Genomic DNA, 18,445 nt, shown 5'->3' with positions numbered 1-18,445 from the left:
AAAATGCTTTTGATGAAAAAGGCAAATGCATTTTCTTTATATTAATTTCCATCATTGATTCATGCGATTTCAATTTTATATTTTTCTTCCCTTCGTTAATTAGTCCAGAGGACAGAAATTTTAGCTAGTGACACTTATGTAATCCAAGAATAATGCACAAAAGAAAGCTGTAAAGAAAAGCAGAACGTAGAAAAATGGATTTCAATGGATATTCAAGTGCATGCTCAAGCAAAGAACTCGATCCTTGACTAAACTTTTTATGAAAAAGATGATAATTTTGCAAGAATTCAATAATTATTGAAGGCTTTTTGTGGAATGAAAATATGCAAAATAAAGCCAATATACAAACTTATGTTTCTTTGCTTTACTTAAAGAAGTGTCACATATATAGAGGCAATTTATTAATTATTATCTTCCTTTTTTCTCTAAATAAAAGTGCAAGTTTTAGGTGGCAGGGAAAGGTGAGAAATAAAAGAACATTTAATTTTTGGATCTATGGAAGCCAACAAAATTTATTATTATTATTTTTTTTCTCCTAATGAATTATAGAATGGTGTTTGTTGGGTTGGAAAGGCTATCCTACAATGAAGATTGATGGATTTAATAATTTAAATAATCTTCATTAATGGAAAAGAATGAAATTAGACTGGCTAATGGAAGCTCTTTCATGCACTACAACTATCCATGCAATTATGCTTTTGAATTCACCAGAAAAACAACATTGTTGCCTCTACATTTTTCTAAGAGAATGATCCTATTCAAAAAATTTATTTTAAAAAAATATTGTGTATGTTGTCAAATAACCACTAAATTTGAAAGTGGAAATTATAAAAATAATTTTATATTTCTAATATCCCTCACACATCGATTTGTAGCGTCCTGTATTGAAATAATTTTATATCTCTAACACATACATGATCGGAAGGAAAAAAAACATTTAATTTGTTACTTTGTAGCATTGGCATCTCTAACACATGTGTAAGATAATTTCATTGGCAAATTTTTTAAAACATTTTTCATGGGGATGATTAATTTAACTAATGAGCCTAACTAACCCAAATGATTATGTGAACTTTTTACAATGAAATTTTCCTTTTAGATAGAGACAATATTTTTAATTAATTATGGAGTCTTGATAATTGATCCATTATTGCTTATTAATTCCCACTATGGTATTTTAAATATATTTCCAATTTGTCATTTCCATCCATTAATTTTGAGCTAGCAGGTTCTCCATTTAAGCAATAGCCTCACCAATTACTACCTAATTTCCATCTCATTGCAAAGAAGATTTACACCTTCATTGGTTATTTTTATGCATGTAAAATGATGACATCTAGAGAGACTTTTATGACAAAATTAAATAATTAATAAAAGGTATTTAATTTTGAAATTCGTATATATATATATATATAGAGAGAGAGAGAGACCTAGCTAGCTCTATATAAACATTATTAATCTATAGTTTGACCCAGCAATCACTAGCTATTGATGCATAGAAAATCTTTTTTCTTTTTCCATTATAGGATTAAATCCAAAAGGAGTTGCATTTCTATAGGAATCGCTGGTTGAGTTTTCGCCACATAAATTTGCGGTCCACTTGTTTAATTTTTGTGTAGGTCTAGGCTAACTGGGTCCAACACTGATTTCTTTAAACATGTATAAAAGATCGACAGAGGTAGCTTTGACTAAGAGAGTCAGGCAAATGAATATGATTTTAAAATTATTATTTTATTAAATTAGCACCAAAATCTTGAAAATCTTAAACATTGATTATTCTATTTAAGATGGGAAAGAAAAGAAATTAATTAAGGGGAAAATTATATAAAGGGAAATTAAAAGAATAATATAAATGAAGACAGTGAAAGAACAAGAGTAGCTTTGTTCTTCTCTCTTTCAAAACTACCTCAGAAGTTCCAACACATATACCCTCTGGGGCACGCCCCTCTCACGCCATTTATTAAACTAGGGAAATAGGAGGATTGGTGTCACGACTCAAAATTTTGTGTCATAATCGGCGCATAATTTAAGTATTTTTAAATTATGCAAGTCTTATCAGAGTATCTTGAATAAATATATTATCATTTATAAATCTCAAAAAAATAAATAAAATCTAAATAAACAAAATATTGAATAAATATCATAAATATCACATAAGTAAACTGCGGAGTCTCTACATATTTTAAATAAAAATTTAAACTATTTAACAAACTAAATTAATTATTAGCCCAAGGAAACATGAATTCGAGCATACCATGAGAACAAATCAAAAGATTGTTCCTCTTCAGAAAATGGACTGAATATTTAGATCAGCTGCAAAATTCTACTGATATAAAATAGATAACAGACAGAAAAACGTGGTTTGAGCTAATGCTCAGTGAATGATAATTACAGTACACAACAAAACAAGAACAGACAGACAGTTGATTAATTTCACAATATATTTTCTATTCAATAAAATCATGCTTATGCTATCAAAATCATTAATAAAATAATTTCATAAAACATATATATAAAAGAAATTTTTTCAATAAAATTTTATTGATACAGTATACCAAGGTGATGATACCCCATATCACCAAAGGCTTGATGGTAAGCGCGCTAACAGATATTAGATACATTTCTTCTCCTTCACAGATATCAATGCATATGATACTTATATAAACTATAAATTGCAATGATGCATCACTCAATAATGCAACCTAATACTATGATAGTCCACACGATGGAGCCAAATAGTAAATACAGATACTAGGTACAGTACCAATTCAAAACAAAAAATCAATTTCTAAAAATCAATCAAAATCAACTCAAAAATTTCAGATAATAAACAATAACTGACAGTGTAATTCCAATAGTTTATTTCAACAATTTCAGAGAGTCAACAAGATCAAATCAATCTCAAATCAATTCCGCGTAACACATCTATAAATTCCACAATTAGATATCAATCAATATACAAGACATTAAAAGCCTGTTCACGGAATCTTAATGGCTCTAATGCAAAGATAATTGATAAAATAATTATTTAATCAAAATTAGAATAAAATTCAATAATAAAATAAAACTCTAGAAACTCATATGTAAAATAATTATTAAAATACTGATTTAAAATTTCATTTAATAGCAAATTTAATGCTAAAAAATTTTAAAAGGGACTAAAAAGGTGTCATGTACTATAATTACCACTCACCTAAAACCTCAAAGACAACAGTTATATTCAATGAAAGAGAAACAATTTCAGCTGACAGATTGAATATTCAAATCTCCTTGAAAATAGAATCCAAGATGATAAATAGAGAAGTAAGAATTTATAGGTTCTCTGCGCACATCAGATTATAAATCGTAAATATATATATATATATATATATATATATATATATATATATATATATATATATATATATATATATATATATATATATATATATAACAATAATGAAAGATGATGAAAATACCTGTTGAGAGTATTTGGTAGAAAAATAAGATGATAAACAGGTTTTGAGAACAAAGTTTAGCAAAAAGAGTTGATTAGGGTATATATATTTCAAGAGTTCTATTAGGTATAGAATGAGATAAGAGTTATTATTGAACTGAGTTGTTCAAATTACAGATATATATATTTAATTTTAAAAATAATATATATATCTATAAATAAATAAATAGGTCATCCAATAAAATATTTCTCTTTTTATTAGATAAATATATTAAATTATTATTAGTTAGGGTAGAGATTTCGCCATCTAGGAGCGAGGTAGAATGGGTCAAATTTCCTGCAGAGAATTTTCTTTTTATTTTTTAATTTATTAATATATAACATAATCTTATTTATTAAAAAATAAGATATAATTAGAAATATAATTTTTGGATGTTATTTTAATAATATATATATATTTTTAATTATTATATTTAAATATATAAATATATAGAAATAAATTATTTTTTCATAAAAAATAATATATTACTGTGCGAGGTAAGTTATGCTCCACACAAATCAGGGTCGAGAAAAATTGATCGAGTTTGAAAAAATTATAATATATATATTTTTTTAAAAAAGTTGGATCGCTACCAAGAGAATGGCAAAAGAAGTAAAACATCTACATTTTTTTTTTAATTTAGAACTTTATTATTGCAAGCTAATAAATTTCTTTTAAAAAAAATTAAATTAAAAGATTTTATAACAATAAAATGAAGTTAATATATAAAACTGTAAGAGACAGGAGGTATAAGTTACCCTTGTCACATACACATTAATCCCAATCTTCATTTTTCTGAGAAATTATTCAATAAATTTTATCTCATACATATTTAGAAATTATAATAAATTATTTTAATTGTTATAAATGAAGATGCATCATATTGAATATATTATAATCGACATATTTAAACGGTCAGCATTTCGTGCACAAAATCATTTCAATCTCTCACTTTCACTCAACTTGGGAGGAAAGAAGGAAAATGAAATAGACACATCCATGTTTTGCTCTCTCCATTTGCTCTCTTTCATTCCACACAATTCTAAAGCACGTAAAATACACAGAACATAAAGGCTTCAAGGGGTTGAAAGCAAAATGAAGAGAGGTAGGTTTGGGCTGGATATATAGAAAAAGGGTTAATAGCACACGCTCTCTTTGAATGTGTTGCTGCTCTGCTTCATGGGTAAGGAGTAGGAATCATTTAAGATGATTGGAGATGATTAGACGCCCATTTTGAAGATGGTGCTCCACTTGAATTTTCTTGTGTGTTATTTCGCACCTCTTTTCAAGTCTCACATGAACACTCAAAGGGGTTTTCGTCATCATGCTTTGTTTCCTTTATTTTTTTAGCCACACACATGTATATATACATATATAAAAGCAAATTATCTATGATCAAGAATATCTTATGCTTAAGATCACATATTTATAATTCTTTATATCTCATGCGTATCTTCCTTTGAAATGGAATGGAAGTGGAGAAAAATCTTTCCTTAATTTATTGATCATTAATATTTTTGAGGAGGAGAGTTTGTAGTTACAAGTCTTGAAATTTGTACACATATTGAGAGGTTTCTTCTTCTTTTTCTTTTTTTTTTTTTCTCCCAATTTTCATTATAGGTTTATATATAAGCATAGAAGAAATTTAATTAAAATAGGAAGGAAAAAACATCGACACATGCACAGACAGCCGCATGCAAAGCCAGACTAAAAAACACTACCAAAAAGAGTAGAAACTAGCAGCTAACCTCACTCAGATAAAAAGACATACACCTAGAAGGCCAAGAACCAAACCAGAGCAGACAAACATTACAGGCTCATTCTATTTATCGTTCTATTGCACTGTAAAACAGGAACTCAATCACTCAATTATTACAACCTAATACAACTCTAATAAACCAATAATATAAAACTAGGCAAATTAAGCGAGCGTTGGTCATAGTCACGTTACACATTGGACTATCTGTTCTTACACAATAAGTCTATGACACCACCACTCCGAGCGTTAAGTCTCACTAAGTCTCACAAGATACAGCCGGCTTTGATGCCATATCACACCCCAAAAGGTAGCTATTGAGGTAGTAGAGTCTAAGTCCATATATACCCCCATATTGAAATCACTTTCAGTGTGGGATACAATGGATCGTAACACATGGGGCTGACAAGGAATGAGAATGGGAACAGGGAAATTACCTTGGTAACTGTACTATAGAAGACTTTTGGAGAAATGGATCAACTCTTTGCTCTTTGCTTTAGGCATCCAATCGCATTTGTATTGCTGATTAGAAATCAACAAAGGAAAAAGAAGCTGAATTGATCAGCTTCCGGCCGAATATATGCATTCGATTATTCTTAATTCATTGAAAATTAATTACATGTTGCAAAAGTAACACCTAACTCTTCGGTTCTTCTTTTTTATTTTTTGGTTCTTTCCAATTTCTTGAGATTCGTGGGAATATATTAAGTGGCTAGGAAGGTACGCTCACCGATATTGGACAGATAACAATGATACTAATTTCCTACTACTTTAACATAAATTTCTACACTAATTTCTTTAGATGTCCGTGCATGTGAAATGAATAATCAGATTCTTGGGTTGATAATGAGCATATGAATAACTCATTCACCTGATTATTTATTTATTTATTTATTTATATATGAGAACTTGAATCTTTAATGGTGTACTAAGAATTTCGATTAATCAAACGGTTGTAATTAATTTAAAAAGGCAATGACTACGTCATGGGAATTTGCATGGCTGTGAAAGTGAAGTGAAGGTCCTTCTCTTCTTTCTCTCCTTCCTTTCCCAATTCTCTCTTCTTTTTTTTTTTTTTTGAATTTTTTTGCTCAATTTTAATTAACGATAACTTTGTGAAGCTTGCATCACTGCCCATCTACGAAAGGTGCATGACTCAGATACCCACTACTCTGCTACTACGTGTACCCCACCTATCCCCCTCTGTCTATTTCTCTACTATTGCTTAATTACAGTAAGGATTATTAGAATCAACTCTATTCTTTTTCTAATTTTTCTTTTTTTTTTTTAATAAATTAAGATATCAAATGTATGAAGTAGTTCCCTCCATCCAGTATAAATATTCAGAGCAGTGTCAAATTCTTCCCCAGGGAGAAACACACAAAACCTTCTTGGGTATTCTTCCCTCTCTTTTCATTACTCGTTCATTCCTCTGTCAAACATTGTCCCAAGAAAATGAAGAACCAACTGGGTTGCTGCCTCAAGTTCCTTGAGACTTCTAAACCTTACTTTGCCATGATCTCTTTACAATTTGGCTATGCAGGCATGAATATTATTACTAAAGTCTCACTCAACCGTGGCATGAGCCACTATGTTCTAGTGGTTTATCGCCATGCTTTTGCCACCGCTGTCATCGCCCCCTTCGCTTTCATTTTTGAGAGGTTTAAATCCCAACTCAAAAATGGTTTTAATCTGATTTAGTAGTGTATTTTTCAAGAATTTTCATCCTTTAAGTACTCATATCTGTTCCAACATTCCAGGAGAGGACAACCAAGGATCACTTTCCCAATATTCCTGCAATTATTTGTCCTCGGACTTCTTGGGTTAGTGTCTATTTCGTACTTGTTTTTATATATGAGCAGGTGTTTTTATTAATAATTGTCGAAAGTCCCACGTGGGAAAAAGATTAAGGAATTGAAAGGATTTATAAGGATAGAATGACTCCATTAACTAATTGTTAAGTTCCAACCTTTTAGCAATAATTGGTCCAAGTTCAAATAAGTTCATCTTACTCTTTATAGATTTTTGCCCGCCCAATCATTCACCTCAGCTTATTCAATTCAATTTAATGATATGATATCAGAGCAAGTATAGTCCAGTTCAATTTTAAAGACAGGATTTCAAGTTTTAAGTGTTAATCAAAATGTTTGTCACTTGAGAATGTTAAAAGTCTCACATTGGGGGGGAAAAAATCAAAGGGCTTATAAGGGTAGAGTATCGTCTAACTAATTGTTCAATTCTAACGTTTTAATAATATTTGTCCAATCCCAAGTAACCATGTCTCACTAGTTTAATAGAATTTCCCAAAACACTCAACCTAGTATAAAACATATTAAGTAATTCAAATATTTCTTATTCATTAATTATGTATAGATACTTAATAACCTTAAAACTAAAACTAACCCAAGTTAATTAATTTGTTACATTTGATATAGACCGGTGATAGACCAGAACTTCTACTATGCTGGGCTGAAATTCACATCTCCAACTTTCTCCTGTGCAATGAGCAACATGCTTCCCGCTATGACATTTGTCATGGCAGTCATATTCAGGTAATTAACTATATTAATTAATTAAGTACATTAAGCCAAAGAAAATACTTAATTAACTTACTGGGTTTTCTTGTTTAGTCAGATTATGCAAAATTAAAGAGTTTTGTGAATTGTGGGTACGTACAGGATGGAGAAAATAGACTTAAAGAAGGTGAGGTGCCAAGCAAAAATAGTGGGGACTTTGGTGACCGTAGCAGGAGCAATGTTAATGACCTTATACAAGGGTCCTATAGTGGAGATGTTTTGGTCTAAGCATGCCCATCCTCATAAATCCAACGGAACTGATGCCGCTGAGACCACTGACAAGGACTGGCTCAAGGGCTCCATCCTCCTTATGATTGCCACCCTTGCTTGGGCTTCCTTGTTTGTTTTGCAAGTAATTTCTCACACACACACACATATATATATTATCTCTTTTTTTTCCCTTTAGAAAGGGAAGGAAAATAATAATATGCAATTTTGCATGTGACATGATAGACCAAAGCTCTCGAGACGTACAGGAGGCATCAGCTCTCTCTAACATCACTTGTGTGCTTTATCGGAACACTACAAGCCATTGTTGTGACCTTCGTGATGGAGCACAAAGCCTCTGTATGGAGAATCGGCTGGGACATGAACCTCCTTGCTGCTGCCTACGCTGTATCTCTCTCTCTCTCTCTCTCTCTCTCTGCGTGTGTGTGTGTGTGTCCCTCCTTCAGTTTTTTTTTTTTTTCGGGGGGGTTACTTATTTGAAGTTTTCTTCTTCCAATGGACAGGGGATTGTAACATCAAGCATTTCATACTATGTCCAAGGATTGGTGATAAAGAAAAAGGGTCCAGTTTTTGCTACTGCTTTTAGCCCCTTGATGATGATCGTTGTAGCCATTTTGGGTTCTTTTATCTTGGCAGAAAAGATATATCTTGGAGGGTAATTTTCTTCTTCAATTCATTGCTTTTCATGTTATGCACATTCATGCCTGCCCTGCTTCAAGTATAGCCTATATTATTCCCTAGTATCATCCTTATCTGAGGTAGAATAGTATCACTTTTTTACTCATTTGTCTCATTAGCATCTCACAACAAGTACAGATTATATATATATATATATATATATATATATATATATATATATATGATTCTCTCTAAAGTCTGCAACACAGAAAGTCTTGTGCACTAAGACACTGTTTAGTTAATATAATTAAGTTACTAAAATGGGACTTATTCAATTGTGGGTGCAGTGTGGCTGGTGCAGTCTTGATAGTAATAGGGCTTTACTCAGTCCTGTGGGGGAAGCACAAGGAGAAGATGGAAGACTCTGATGAAGAGATTCCTGATCCAGTAAAGGGAGCTCAAAGGAATGGAAGTTCAATGGCAATGATTAAAGATATTGAAGCTAATAATGAAGTTGAGTTGCAAAAAGCAGAAGCCAACAACACGTTGTCTGCAATGGTCATGCCTATGCCCATGCCAGAGCTTCCAATTAAATCCACCCAAGAACCCAAAGCCTAAGCAATAGAAAATTTTAATTATTGGGATTAGGCTTTTTTTTTTTTTATCCTCATTCCCCCATTTTGTTTTTAAAAAAAAAAAGTGATATAAATAGGGTGGTTTGCTTTGTTTTTTTCTTTTCCTTTTTGGGTTGTGTTTAATGTGTATACTAATCAATATTCCATGGACAAGTAGTGATGAAATTTAAAGAGAAAAGCCAGGAATTATCATCTGCATAAAACTTTTGGAATATTATATATGTATATATGATTATACATGACACGTGGCAGAATTGCTGACGTCTGATGCAGATTCCACTGAGGATGCTAGTGGGTTGACATTTTCATGTATGTTGAGCTAGTTGAATCCTTCCTGGCTATTAATATTCTGATAATCTTTGATGATTGATTTTGCATCTGTACTGTTTTTGCATCTGATGCTCCCCACGTAACTCCCAAAAAGCAACCAAGATATGCACGCATGTATGTATTGATACTGCAGTGACATACAATTGGGAGTATAAAGATGCTTTGAGCTTTGATGATCACTGCTTTGTTTCTCTTATCTTTTCTGCAATTTCTTACTGGTAATTAGAGTATCGGGTTTGGGGTGGCTGCTGACAAGTAAATCACTAATGATTCCGATTCCACAGAATAGAGTATTCTTGATGTAGGTATCTCAGATAGATACACATGAAGACGAAATTGTTTAGTGGCTTATTTCATTAGTTCTGAGTAGTACTAAATTCATGTTCAAAATTGTCAAATTTTAATTTTATTGAAATAAAATTAGTTCTATTTGTAGCAACTCTAAAATTATTATATAGTGCTATTGTTTATTCTAATTTCTTTACAAACTCAAAGATAACAATTGTTTTCAAACTCGATTCAACTCACTCATATTAGATTATCCTTTTTAAATCTCATTCTAACTTTAATATTGTACAAGGCGAGGATAAAGAGACATTATCTCTGCCTCAATCTCTATAACCTGATTCGGTAATAATATATTATTATTCTTTTTATATTATATAATAATAAATTAAAATAAAAATTCCTGTCAAAAACTCAGCCCATCCTATTCCCTGACAGGAAAGTCCTACGCCAATCCTAATATTCTGTGAGGTAGAGATATGAAGAGTGATCTCTGCTCTCGACCTACCCAACTATTTCTAACAAACTCTCCATCCCTATCTAATAATCAATTTACTTGGCATATATGTTGCTTCAGTTTTGTTTCTTCCTTTAGTTTCTTAAATCATTACTGATCATAATAAACACAAAAAGAAAAAAAATTAAAATTTCTTCTTCGTATGCAACAATTAATTATTGCTCAACCCTTCTTGTACTGAGAAGTGAGAACCTTGATACATCTTCAACCCTTTTATTACAGATTAGAAATGAATTTAATTTTATTAATCCTAGATTATTCTAATGATTTTACATTTTCTTTTTCCTCTAAAATAATTTCATCTAAATCAATCTTTCAATTAAAATTAGAACTCCAATAAAAATCTAGTAGTGTTCACATACCTTATAATGCAAGATGTTAGAGTATCAAATTTTGACAATTTAAATCTTTTAAATAGATAATGATAACATAGAATAATATGTTAGGCAATAAGGAATATATATATATATATATCCATTGTAATTAAGCATCTATCTATGATTAACTTAAATATTTTATACCGAAAGTAAAAAACGAATAGAATGTTCTAAATGAGGACAACCATATAATGTACTTTATGTTTTGTTTATCATAGTAAGTTTTTTCAATAGAATTGAGAGAGTAATAATTCAAATATGAATCTATCAAATAAATAATAAAAGAAAATTATAATTATTTTTTATAATTTTTATGGATTATACGTTAAACTTATTTATTTTTAGTTGATTTAGTTTTGATTGGTATTTTTTAAATAATTATAAATTATATTTTAAAACAAATACAGAGGCTGATAAGAACTCAAGGGGCAGATGAGAACCTGTCTTTGAAGGAGAAATGTATGGATCACTGTGATTAGTACTTGTCTATACACACGCATCAATACAGGCATTTGTCCTACCAAAACATATGTGTTAATTATAGAATATTCTAATTCTTGCATCTAATAAAATCAATAATAAAAGCTAAAAATTCTGTTTAATCTTTGTGCATTTTGATTCAATATTCCCATTTATGTAATGTCATACAAATTGACACCACACCATGTATAGATTCTTGGCTGCAAATACATCAACTCTACTTGTGATTTTATTCCGTAATTGTTTGCTAGAGATGTAAATAATAATAATAATAATAATAGTAAGCAAAGAATTGGATATATCTTAGATGAGGGCCAAGTAGGAAACATCATGACATATAATGGTGGTCATTTTCATGAAACAGATAAAACCATGGCAATGAGGATAATGTAAACAGCATATGAGCCCACTTGAAACAGTATTGTTAATATTTCACCATATATCACTTGTTGATGCCTAAGCTACGCACTATATTTATATATAATATTTATATGTGACAACGATTCTCCACATATAATTGCTATTGTCTCATATTTCCTGTACGTTTGCACTTTCCAGGAGCACTCAGTGGAGACGATACACACTGCAAAATCTACGTTTACACCATTCTTATTAAATTATTGCTTTATTCTTTTCTGGGTGCTATGTTCATCATCTTCACTTCTCTACAGCTGTTTTGTGTTTCTTTGCACTAGGGCAGACATTCTTTGATCCTAGAAGTTTCCATGGGAGGGATGAATTATTGCATTCTTAATTGTATACTAATTAATTACTCATCACACTAAATAAGACTCGATTTCTTTATTTAAATTTATCAATGTTGCTTTGTTAGGTAGCATCTCATCAACTTTGTTCTCCCTGCATTCTTCCACTAGAATAATTTCTTTTTTTTTTTTTTTTTTTTTTACTTTTCTAAGCTTTTAATTATGGAATATGATTTTCTCTAAAATAATAAGATCTAAAGAAAAGTGAATCTCACTCTAATATTATTTTTATATTTTACATTAATCACCTTTACTAAGAGAGAAAAAAGCTCATCTAAAAAGGAGCCTAGTCTCTATAACTCTGAAAAACAAATTCCTACATATCCATCGAGCGTGATGTTACCAACTGTTGTTAGGTTCTCAACCTAAAGATTCACTGAAATTATGTTCTAACAATATTTTAACCATGCTATGACAGGAGAAAAAGCCATGAAGAATTAGAGACATAACATTTTCATTAGAAAATGTATTTGGTTGGGTTGCTTATTGTGTTGGATTACCAATAATATGCTTTTACCACTTACTAATGTGAATGAACGGGGAAATATTAGTGGCAAATGGTGAATTGAGATCATGAATCTGACCAAGCACACTAACCCTAAATAATGTTTCTTCCGTACATTATTTTTCTTACATCTCCTCTTTTGATAAACTCAATAACCCCACAAGAGTATCAGAACTCCATGTAATGGTGATAGCGACTTGATCTTCTTTATGCTTAAAATTTAAAAATTCTTTTTTATTTGCAAAACCCAATCCTCTCCTATGTTGCTTTTCTTTCCATGTCAATTTTGGCAACTATTGAACTTTAAACAAAGGCTTATATAGTTTATTACATTATTGAATTTCTAAATAATGTTAATATACTACACAAAATCTTCAGGCAATTGGGCCAACAAAAAGAGTTGAATGGGCCAGCTCTAGCAAAACTACAAGCCCAATGCAAAATCCACGCCCATTGGACTTGTATGTTTCCCTTGAGCTAAAGTTCATAATGGGCTAATGCATATGGACAATGTAATCTGCCATCAGAAATTTCAAACAAAAACAGAAGAATGCAACAAGCATCCAAAACCTGGAGAATCATTTACATAAGGTCAACTAAACAAGCGAGTATGCTACTAACTAGCTTATCCCCGAGAGGCTGAACCATCCTTGGGAAGAGCAACGTAGTTTATAGGTGTTACGTTGAGAACCCTGCTTTCTCGACGTTCCTTGCCGGAAGAGATTCCAGGACGGCCTGGGGTGGCCAAACGGCGCCCAGTTGGTGTTCCAGCCAAGGTGTTAGTACTGTTGCTTTGACCCAATGGCTTCTTTACTGTTGGTCTTGAGCCATAAAGCGCCTCTTGCTCGGCAGCAAATTGTTCTTGATGGCGTTTCTGCTCCTATAATAAATTTATAAAAAAATAAATATATTTTTTAAAAAAAGAAGCGTGAAAACTACACATCAACTTTTACCACTATAGGCCCAACTTCATAGTAAAAGAAGCTGATGATTGATGTAATTTGTTCTGTACATCCACTCAAGAGTCAAGAATGAACAAAAACAAAATAGTAGGCAACCAAAAGTTCAAAAAGTATACCCATACCCGACATCTACGCTTCTCTTCTTCTCTCTCCTGCCTCAGCACAGCATATTCCTCTAAAGTTTTTAAGAGAGGAGCCTGGAGGTTCGAACAATTTAAAAGCTGGCAGAAATGGCTAACTTAACAAAGGAAACAACAATATGAAGTTCAGGAATCACCTTGTCATATAAGAAAGGAATTCCTTTCTCCAATTCCCATGCTTTCACTTTTGCAGTCAAATTTTCAAGAATAGCTAAACAACAAAGATTTTGAAAAATATGAGGGCCAGCTTGATTCTCCAAAAGTAAGATTCTAGCTGAAAAAGCACCAAAGAAATAGGCAGCAAAGGCAAATTTTCTCTTCTAACCTACACACTTCATACTGTTCACCGTTTTATCTTCAATTCATATACAATAATACCAAGCATCAGTCATGTGTGCTCAAACTCGCATTAACATTTTGTAGAAACTTCATTTTCAAATACCATTGCTAGCACAATATTAACAAACTAAACTACAATTATACCTTTTGAGCATATATGGTTAGCATAGTTCAAATTTTACTTTCCCCACCACCAAATCACAGAATTGTTAACTCCGCACACTTTTCTCCGCAAAAGTAATGAAGTTCAGGATATTACAACATTCCTTCCCTCTGATCATCCACATTACTAAAGACTGATAATGTAGCCATCTTCACAATTGACGAATTTTCATGAAGCAGTTACCAAAATTATGCCACAACATGATCAATAGAAAATGAGTTTTTGCACACAATTAAGCTTACATGGTATTTTGCTGATCAGAGTCCTTGCTTTTTCTGCACGTTTCAGATTTTTGTGAGCTCCTCTTCCTGCACTATATCGATTTTCATCCTGGAAATCAGGAAAACAAACCCATATGAAAGATTCAGTGAATTTTAATAAGCAGCAAATGTAATAGTTCTCAATTTATTCTATTTTGGCATAATTAAACTACTACAGGTGAAGTCTACAAGCAAAGCGGGAAAACATGTCCAATTCAAATGCAATGGATTACATTGCAACACTTGAAAATAACTACAATATTGAATACCAACCAAAGGTCAACTTGGACAAAGGTAGAAATGGTGCATATCATATTTTTAGAATGTATAAAATATCCATACATAATAAGTAGCTGTCCTATTGGAACAAACGTATTTCAAATTACTTTCTATATAAATTGTGATGAAAAATGCAATCTATTGAACCCATAAATAGACATAAAACCTACCACATGACCAATTATAACATGGTGACATATGTACAAATGTGTGGGGGCATAAAAAACAATAGATACCACACTGGCTAATCAGTATCCAGACAATTCTAATTAATTTTAATATCTCAATGGTACTTACCTTTTCATATTCATCAAGCCATTTTTCTTCTTCAGATGCACATTTCCATTTCTCTACCTTGTCCAAAATTTCCTTCCGGCTTAGAGCTTGCTCTTTGGCTTTTCTAATTTGGTCGTCCAAGCTTATAAGCAGATCAGAAAGATCAATATTACCTGAAAAGCATAGTTTAGGTTCCAAATATCAGCAACAAGAACAAAAATAAGACTGACATGATATAACAGCAAGCACAATTAAAATCAAATTCTATGAGTTCTCTAAGAATCTATGAGGAAACCAGATTCTATGAGGCTTATAAGAATCTGCCTTGCTGCATCACTATCTACATCCATGTGAACTCCTCTGTAGATTTCTTCCAGCTCATTTTGCCTCTTGAAAACCAATTCCTTCAATTTTCCGGCTTTGAGAACATTCAGCCTTTCAACTTCAACCTCAGTCTAACGATAACATGCAAATAAAAAATAATAAAAATACACATACTAAATCAAATAGAAGAATTGCTAAACATAGGTAATTCCAAGAGAGGAAAAAGATTGTGCTACCTGCTCAATAACTTCAAGAGCAAGGCACCCTTGTCTTGACACCTCATCCACTGAGGAAGAAATTAAGGTAGTAATGTGGTCCCATCTTCTTTGTTCCTCAATAGGTGTGTCCATGAGGTTCCATAGCTCTATCAGCATGTGTCCAAGACCTTGAAGCTGAAATTAGATAAAAATGATGCTATGGAAAAATATAGACCAAAAATATAATTAAGGACCATTATCACAGAATTCCAATAAAGCATGAGAGCCTATATCGTGTTATTACCAAATGTGTATACCTATCATTTTACTACCCACTTTATAAATAGTGGAGAAATTATTCACTTAGCACCTTTGTCATTAGCCAAATCTCACCATCCAAAGCAAAATACATGTATTTAAAAAAGAAAATAATAACAGTAACGCAACCACAATGATAATGAACAGTGAAAGCTAAAGACCATATAATGCCACCTTTTGTAGCCTTTGTTGCTTATCCTGTTTTAGTGAATGTATCACACCCGTCAATCTAGCAAGTGTGTCATTGCTGATGCTCTTGGACTGAACATTTGCAGAATCAATCAAGCTAGGATGAACATCATTAACAGTCTTAAAGAAATCAATTGACATCACAACTGACAGATCATGAATCATACTAATGTTGCTGTTGACCTTCTGTACCCGTAAACACTGAAAATCAAACAAGAAAAATAATTATATAGATGAGATGAAAAGTCCATTATATATGAAAATTCAAATCATAATACCGAGAAAACCTTTTCATTTTGAAGTTCCTTAAGTTGTGCCTTGAGCTCCCCCAATCTCTTCAATGTCAAATCATGTTCATCAACTTTTGGATCAGCAGGCTTCATAGAATGACCAGTGCCAGCTATTTCTGTGCAAATTCCAGCAATCTGCAGCTGTGTCTCCAAAAAGTCTTTCATTCTTCCTTGCTTCTTCAACCTCAAGTCTTCCAAAACAGGTTTTACAGCAGATAATTGCTGCTTCAGAGTGCCCTTACCCTTCACAAATAGGACAACAAAAACAGTCAGTAAGCAATATGCAGAATAGAATCCTTGTAAAGAAAGTTCACAAGTGTAAACAGAACGAATAAGGAGAATGCATGTGCAGAATGGTGTGGCTCCTATTTTACCCATTCCATTTAAAATTTTCATTAAAAGGTGAGAAACAATTAAACCATAATTACAGTAACTCCAACATGTCAAAATAAAAACTCCAGTAATGATACCAACAATATTAATAATGGTAGATAGAAAGCACAAACCCGTGAAAAGAAAACATTGTCCCCAAGAGCAGAAGCAAGGCCAGAAATTTCAATTTCAGCAGAATCCAATGACTGATGCAAATCAGCTTTATACTTTCTAGTCATTTCGACCTTTCTGCGGTAAATATCAAGACATTCTTGCTCAAGTTGCTGAAGCATTTTGTCCCTTTCACTATCAGCCTCCCCAATTTCATCCCAAATTTTCTGGGTAACATAAACTGATTAATACCATAAGAGGGGTAAAATGAGGAATTTAAAGCTACAAGTTACGCTCTGAGACCATACTCCATGACCAGAAAATTAGATCTTATTTTAGAATTTTAGTATGGAACATTAGTTGAAAATTGAAAATTAAGGCCCCTATTAGAAGTTATGAACCATGGAGTTGTTGATCAAATTCCAAAATACTAAATGTATTTATCAATAAACAGTCATTCCGATCCCTTTGAGAGTTGCCTGGAACTACGGTTACGGTACATATGAAATGGAAAAGTATTAAAGTATTACGTAACTCCACACTACCAAACACCATAATGGATGCTTGAATGTAAATATATATATCTGTTGTGATATATATCTTTTTTGCCTAACTTCTGAATAAGCCAACGGAACATGAAATGAAAAATCAATCAACAGCAAACTAAGTAATGATGGTATAGTAGTGTGAAAAAAACCATAAACACTCAAACTTGATTACAAACAGGAATCGAAAGAGGGCTAACTAAATCAGCAAAGGCAATGCAAGTAGAGAGAACCTGCAATTCCAGAAGGAGAGAGCCGCAAGTGGTGCGAGAAGGAGAGACTGCAGAGAAGACGTTCGTCATTTGTGGAAGGAGAAGAAGGGATTTTGGGTAACAGTGCAGGACTGACTGACAGGATAGACAAACTCGAAACCCTAGAAAAAGATATAGAAAGAGAGAGAGATAGAGAGCGAGCGTTACGAGCGTTTTCTTTCTTGTCCACTGCTGTTTGGAGAGACGATCCCGAAGATTTAATGTTTTCAAAAGTGGATTTCAGAAATTTGGATTGCTGTTTTGGCGCCAATTCTTTTTTCCTTTTCATTGTATTTTTATTTTTTAGTGTAGCTAATGATCAAATAATTTTCACCTTATATGACATCATTTTGTATAAAAATTTGTATCATTTTCATATAAAGTCACATTTAATATAATTTTGTCAAGTAATTGAAGCGTATTATTTATTCGATAGACTCAATTTTGATTAAATATTTAAAATTTATTAATAAAATAGTCTATTATTTTAAATTTTATATTTAATTTTATTTATTTATTATATGAAATATATTTATTAAATAAATAAATTTTTAAATTGAAATTTTATAAATAAAATATTTTTATGAACTGAAATTTATTTAATTGTTTTTTAAATCAAGAAAAATAAATTCATGTATTAAAAAATAAAACGTAAAACATTTTATAAACCTCTTTTGTTATGATTGATTTTCATTTGCATCTATTTGATTTTTTGTAAGTAAAATATACTGAACTAATTCAATTTAAAATTAAAACTAATTTTGAATTGAATTAAATCACACTATTTAATTTATTTAAAATCAAAATTTTTAAGTAAAATAAAAAAAAATCCAATCATTGTTTGATCAAAATTAAAAATAAATAAATAAATAAATAAAAATT

General features: G+C 31.6%; 2 protein-coding genes across 4 annotated transcripts; one reads left to right on the top strand and one right to left on the bottom strand.

The window, feature by feature from the left end:
* Positions 1 to 6,586: 6,586 nt before the first annotated feature.
* On the top strand, positions 6,587 to 9,526 carry LOC110634603 (WAT1-related protein At5g07050). The gene is made up of 7 exons (XM_021783672.2): positions 6,587 to 6,893; positions 6,993 to 7,055; positions 7,668 to 7,784; positions 7,911 to 8,160; positions 8,262 to 8,423; positions 8,540 to 8,691; positions 9,002 to 9,526. The coding sequence occupies exons 1-7, from the start codon at positions 6,688 to 6,690 to the stop codon at positions 9,270 to 9,272; spliced, it is 1,221 nt and encodes a 406-aa protein (XP_021639364.2). The 5' UTR covers positions 6,587 to 6,687; the 3' UTR covers positions 9,273 to 9,526.
* Positions 9,527 to 13,018: 3,492 nt separating this feature from the next.
* Positions 13,019 to 17,757, bottom strand: LOC110634604 (65-kDa microtubule-associated protein 5). Of its 3 annotated transcripts, XM_058149173.1 has the most exons (12): positions 17,546 to 17,757; positions 16,791 to 16,994; positions 16,282 to 16,527; positions 15,980 to 16,195; positions 15,527 to 15,682; positions 15,262 to 15,421; positions 14,988 to 15,139; positions 14,394 to 14,481; positions 13,787 to 13,860; positions 13,632 to 13,706; positions 13,169 to 13,427; positions 13,019 to 13,064 (listed from the first exon to the last, which is right to left on the bottom strand). In XM_058149173.1, exons 1-11 carry the CDS (start codon positions 17,612 to 17,614, stop codon positions 13,173 to 13,175), a joined length of 1,695 nt encoding a protein of 564 aa, XP_058005156.1. In that variant the 5' UTR covers positions 17,615 to 17,757; the 3' UTR covers positions 13,019 to 13,064; positions 13,169 to 13,172. The 3 variants fall into 3 exon arrangements, with proteins under 3 accessions (XP_058005156.1, XP_021639367.2, XP_021639368.2); XM_021783675.2 differs by having other exon boundaries at positions 13,025 to 13,427; XM_021783676.2 differs by having other exon boundaries at positions 13,025 to 13,421.
* Positions 17,758 to 18,445: the final 688 nt, after the last annotated feature.

This window comes from Hevea brasiliensis, chromosome 6, assembly GCF_030052815.1.
Source record: "Hevea brasiliensis isolate MT/VB/25A 57/8 chromosome 6, ASM3005281v1, whole genome shotgun sequence".
Classification (NCBI taxonomy): Eukaryota; Viridiplantae; Streptophyta; class Magnoliopsida; order Malpighiales; family Euphorbiaceae; genus Hevea; species Hevea brasiliensis.
Note: the sequence above shows the minus strand (reverse complement) of the source record. Positions and strands in the feature narration are given on the sequence as shown.